Here is a 5,964-nt window from a genome sequence, read left to right as displayed (position 1 = left end):
AAAACGGTTATGTTTTGTTTTTTTGACAGATGTCGCAAGCTCTTATTAACTGTGTAACTTTTTTATTCAACCCTTTGAAGTAACAACATGTTTTCAGGGCATGTATTGTTTTCTTTATGCCAAAGTGACCAATTCGTTCATGTGTTTCCAAAATTATGTCTTTTTCTAAAGTGTGTGGTATGACTAGATGCCAAAAATCGGAGTTTTTATTGGCCTTATAAAATAAATGGTCGTTGAAGATAGTGTAGCGCTGTAGATACTGGTGTTCTTCTGCTGGAGGGTTGGATAATTTGTGAATGAGATCTGCGATTTTGTTGTCCATTGATTGTGCGCTTTCAAATTTTTCAGATGTGAGGAGTTCGGTGTGCAGGAGCTGCGATATATTGAAGGGTAACGGCACTGGTTGATCTTTGGCTACATGGCATCGGAATGTCGTCTCATTGGCGTAGGTGTCACTTCCTTCTCTGGACAAGAAATCAGCGGTTTGATTTCGTTTACCTGGCAGGTGAGTGAGTTCTAAATCGAATTCTTGTAACAACAGAAACCATCTGGACAGTTGGTTGTTGGTTAGCTTGGCTGTTTTGAAAAAAGTCAAGGCCTTATGGTCTGTGTTAACAAAAATCTTTTGGCCTAACAACAACGTTCTATATTTCTTGCATACTTCGACAATGCTTAGTAGTTCTTTTTCTGTGACTGTATACTTCTTCTGGGCTGCATTCATAGTCTTGCTAAAAAATGCTATGACTCCTTTTTCTCCTTTCTCATCATATTGAAAAATTTCCGCACCCAAGGCGTAATCCGATGCGTCAACATTTATATGGAATGGTTGGTTTAGATTCGGGTGATTCAATATAACAGCTTTCAAAAAAGCATCCTTCAACTGGTTGAAAATTTCATCTTCTTTGAGCCCCCATGTCCATGGTTTGGAGGATGATAAAACATGACTCAGTTGTGCTATATAATGAGACATCTGTTTATTGAAGCGACGATAGAATTGTAGGAAACCAATAAAACGTTGAAGCTGTTTGCGACTTGATGGAGAGGGAAAGTTTTTTATAGCTGCTAATTTGTCAATGTCTTGCATGATACCTTTATCAGTTATGATGTGCCCGAGGTATTTAACTTTCTTGGCAAAAAATTCACATTTTGATAATTTTAATTTCATACCACATTTTATTAATCTACATCAAGGTGTTGATGTAGATATACTACATCAAGGTGTTGAATATGCTCTGCCACACTCTGTGATGAAATGATTGCATCATCAACGTAAAGAGCGCAAAAATCTGAAATGTCTTCACCAATTGACTGTCTTAGGCAGCGTATAAATATAGCCATTGCGTTTCTGATATACTACATCAATACTACATCAAGGTGTTGAATATGCTCTGCCACACTCTGTGATGAAATGATTGCATCGTCAACGTAAAGAGCGCAAAAATCTGAAATGTCTTCACCAATTGACTGTCTTAGGCAGCGTATAAATATAGCCATTGCGTTTCTGATTCCAAAGGCGAGTCGGGTGAACCGGAGATTTCGGCCATTGAAGAGGAAGGACAGGTAATCCCGAGATTCTTCTGCCACTTGTACCTGCCAGTATCCGGCGCTGAGGTCGACAGTGGAGTATATGGTCTTGCCATGGAACGTCTGCAACACCTGATCGATCTGGGCGGGAGCTTCACGGTCGTCATCGAGAATCATGTTCAGCTGGCGGGCGTCAAGACAGAGTCGGGTGGAGCCGTCCTTCTTCGAAACACAGGTAATAGGCAAACTATAATGCGATGTGGATGGTTCGATAATGCCTAGTCTTTCCATCCTATCTATTTCTGCAGCTGCCGCTTGACGGTGAGCAAAAGGGATGGGATACGATTTTCTATAATACAACTCATGTGGTTTGACCTCTAATTTGCACTGAAAATGATTTGCCAATCCCGGCTGTTCTGAAAATACTGCACGATTTTTCATGAACATTTCTTTCATGGATTGTTTAGTGGTGAGCCCCCATTCAGAGTTGTTATCAATTTCATTCAACAACTTTTCCATCAGAATGTCAGTATCATCTGGTGTTTCATTTTCGGAATTGTAGTCATCCACTGAATCATGACTTATCATCTCACTCTCTTCGCTTTGTTTATATTTCACCCAGTATTCTCTTTCAGGAATATGGTCTTCAACCATGTGATATCTCACTACCCTTACATCTCCCGCATTGGCCTTTAATATTATCTGAGTATTGATACTAGTCCTGTTGCTATTGTCAGTTAATTGTAGTTCGAGATTTTTGAAGTTTATGTTTGAGTTATAGTGGGCTAAGAAATCAGCGCCAATATAATGTGTGGTCCATTTGCAGGCAATACCAGGAAGGAGTATGGGAGCACTTTCCTTCGACTTGGATCTCCAGGAGGCTTGTTTAGATATTGGAGGTGACGTCCTGGTGTGACACCTGATAGGTAGGTGATGTTAATGGTAATGTAGCTATTTCGTTAGTTTTTTTTAGGCGGGAATATGAGTCATTCTGGATTAGGCTGACTTGTGATCCGGTATCTATGAGGGCTTTGAATTGTAGACTGGCTATTTGTATAGTAATATAGGTTTGAAAATGTTCATGTATTTCTTGAATACTGGGGTTTTCTTCTTCTAGCAAGGTTTCTCTGATGTTATTATATAACGCAGTAAGACGTGTAGATTCTTTTCCTGTATCTGGATCGGTGAGGTTGTCTAGATTTTCCATTTTATTCGTTTTTGCAGGTTGGGTAGGCTTGAACCGTATAGAGCGGCAACAGCGGTAGATTCCTCTGAGTTTCAGTTGCTTGCCTTGGACTATTTCGACTGGCGGGGGTGACGGATCAGTATTTTTAATTGGCGGTTGTTCTTCTGCTAATTGATTACCATTTCTCTCCGTGTGTAAACAGGTGATGGGCGACTGTGGCGGGTGATTTCCATATAGTCAGATTTTCTGCGGCGTTGAGGACCCTTGCGTTTTCTCGGCCATATCCGATTTTCTTCCCTGGTTTTCGTTGGCGTCGTTTGATGCTGATTTGCGTTCGCATTTCCTCCGGTTATAGTGTTGTTTGCTATGTGCGGCATTGTTGGAGTATGGGTACGGTGTTGGTTTATGCGGTCTCGTCCATCATGATAGTATGCGTTTCTCCGGTTTGTATCAGACTGCTGGTTGTGGTTCTGGAAATTCCTCCTATTTTCTGGTTGGTTTTCTTTACTTAGTCGCTGTTGAGAATTCGTGTTGCGGTCCTGGTTATTAGCAGAATTAAAGGGACGGCGGGCGTTAGAAAAAGGAGAAGTATTTTGTTGGGTTTGGTGATCTTGATGCGGATGCTCTTGTCGCACAGTGAAGTTGTAATCTTCGCGATGCACTGCTTGGATTTCATGTAAATGATTTTCCAGTTCTTTTATAGTTTTAACATGACTAGTCGCTAGTGCCATCTGTACTGGGTAAGGCAGCTTCCGGATAATAATCTGAGTAAGTGCTAACTCGGCGAAAGGTGTGTCCAGTTGTGAATTTTGGTATCTGATGTTTGATACGAAGGCGGTGCATGTCTGGCCACTTCGAGGTGAATATTTGCAGGATAGTATGACTTGCTGTCGATCTTGTCCCCAATATTGCTCCAGGAAGGCGTCTATGAATTCGGATAAGCTATTGAACTTGGCAGCGCGTCCGTGAAGGAAAAGTAAGGGTTCTCCGGACAACAGAGTGAATAGTTTGAATTTTCCATATGGGCCAGGGTGTGGGGGTAAGCTCTTGAACAGATCTCAGTTGTTCGACGAAGGGTTTTGGGGGCATAGACGCTGGGGTGTCATCAAAATGTCCCAGGTTTTGAAAAAATGTGGTGGTGCTGTATGACTCTGAGGGCGATGACAGTTCTAGGTTGGCCCGAGAGTGACTTATGCGGGTTTCCATCTGAGTGATGCGGGTATCTGTCTGCTCAAATTTTTTCCGGACCTCGGCATCAGCACTCTTCCTTTGCTCGGCGGCAATGTCACATCGTCTATGTAAGTCGCTGTATTGTATAGTCAAACTGTCCACCTGAGAGCTGATAGTAGTCTGCTTTTCACTCAGGGTGCTAACATGACTCTTCAAATTTGTTATATTGGTCGTAACTGGTTCAAGTTGCCCTTCGACTCGCCGTATAATGTCCTCATGTTCATTTTGACACGCAGAGATATGTTCATTGACTTTGGCCTGTACGCTTTGTGTTATCTGCTCTCCTGCTTTGATGCAATGCTGTTTGGCTTGATCAACTACTTTCTCTTTCAGAGTATCCATCTCTACACGTATGTGTTCTTTTAAGGTGACTTCGACGTTGATTACCTTCATATGCATATCTTGTGATATCTGATCCAATCGGTTATTCGTTTCTACGATGGATTTATCCAGACGCTCGGTTAAATCTTTGATGGTATTATCTGCATCATGGAATGCCCTGTCCATCCGCTGACTCAACTTCTCCAAACTCTGTTCATTTACCTTCTTTACTTCTTGAACTTCCCTTTTTAATTCTTCCTTTGTTTGTTCGCTTTTTTCATTTAAGTTGTTTATTGCTTCCTTTGTTTGTTTGTTGTCTTCTTTTAATTCTTCCTTTGTTTGTTTGTTGTCTTCTTTTAATTCTTCCTTTGTTTGGTCGCATTTTTTACTTAAATCGTCCATCATCTTGGTTATTGCTTTCAGGAGGTTGTCCGTATCCATTGCGGGAGCGGGCGTATGGCTAGTGGTCATCCGCTGGTTCTTCATCCGAGCAACGGTACGGGAAATGGGAGTTCCTGTCTCTGGGGCGTCATCGACTGGATGCTCTTCTGATGTTTCATCCTCCGGCTCTTGGGCTGCCAACGGATCTTCCAATAGAATGCAGCTCTCCTCCACCTGCGTCGACGACAAGTCATCCAGTATATGTGGATGGAAATCGGCGGATGCGGTGGCAGATGCGGATGGCGGTGAGCGATCGGGTGAGATGTCCTCGGTGTCCGATAGACTTAGATTGACCGGGTCGTTTCCTGCCATGGTTTGCGAAAAATAACGCGACGAAAAGGTGTAGTGAATAAAAACGTGAAAGTGTTGATGTGATATACAAAATAATTGAAAAAAAAGATCCAAGTGAAATCGTTATAGCTTTGCAACGAATGAAATACAGAAAAAGTGATTTAACAATGTGTTCAGTGAGGAAGTGAATCAAATTAGCAATATCGTTAACATAAAAATGATAATAACATACAGGATAACAATGGATAATGCGATGACAAAGGTACGCCTCTTACAATTTATTATTTATTATAAATATTTTACTCATAAGTTCTGCCGCAATTTATATAGGGCTAGTATTCTTCGCAAAATTTTATATGAAAGCAGCAGTGTTCTGCTTGAATTATTCCGCAATATATCCGTGATTTAATTTTACTTCCCTCTTTATGCTTTAAAAATTTTTAAAATGTAAATAACTTCAATCCTCTTTTCTGTAAATTTTTTATAAATTGTTTTGGTGTAGACCTAATACTCTTAAATAGTATGACCTTTCTTATGGTATTTCTTATACCTATGACTTATAATATGACCAACTTTCGAATAACACAATGATGAAATTCTGAGTTCAATTTTTTCTCTAAAAAATTCATCAATCGATAAATTTCTTTTCCGTTCAAAAATTGGGTATGGTACGTCTTGTTATTTTATATAACAGTGGACAGTTAATATTAAATTTGAAGAAATTCACAACCATGAATTTTTCAAAAAATTTTCCCGTTGTCAGCGCTATAGTATACTGAGCAACTAAATAATACTCGTAGTCGATTATCCACCTCTTCAATGCCTATCACTGTTGGGCGCCAAATTATGTGAAGCGGTATTTTTACACTCCTCACATATGTAGAGTGATGTAATGCTGTATTTAAATGCCTCACGTTGGGCCGGCAAATTGTGTGAAGCTTTTCCTGGGGGAGTCACTCTCACCTCCGAGG

The 5,964-nt window shown here is 40.6% G+C and overlaps 1 protein-coding gene across 1 annotated transcript; it reads left to right on the top strand.

The window, feature by feature from the left end:
- Positions 1–429: 429 nt before the first annotated feature.
- Positions 430–1,947, top strand: LOC120356472. The gene is made up of 2 exons (XM_039445401.1): positions 430–505; positions 1,514–1,947. The coding sequence occupies exons 1-2, from the start codon at positions 430–432 to the stop codon at positions 1,804–1,806; spliced, it is 369 nt and encodes a 122-aa protein (XP_039301335.1). The 3' UTR covers positions 1,807–1,947.
- The last annotated feature ends 4,017 nt before the right edge of the window (positions 1,948–5,964 follow it).

Source organism: Nilaparvata lugens, unplaced genomic scaffold (genome assembly GCF_014356525.2).
Source record: "Nilaparvata lugens isolate BPH unplaced genomic scaffold, ASM1435652v1 scaffold6832, whole genome shotgun sequence".
In the NCBI taxonomy this organism is placed as follows: Eukaryota; Metazoa; Arthropoda; class Insecta; order Hemiptera; family Delphacidae; genus Nilaparvata; species Nilaparvata lugens.
This window is presented reverse-complemented; position numbering and strand designations above follow the sequence as displayed.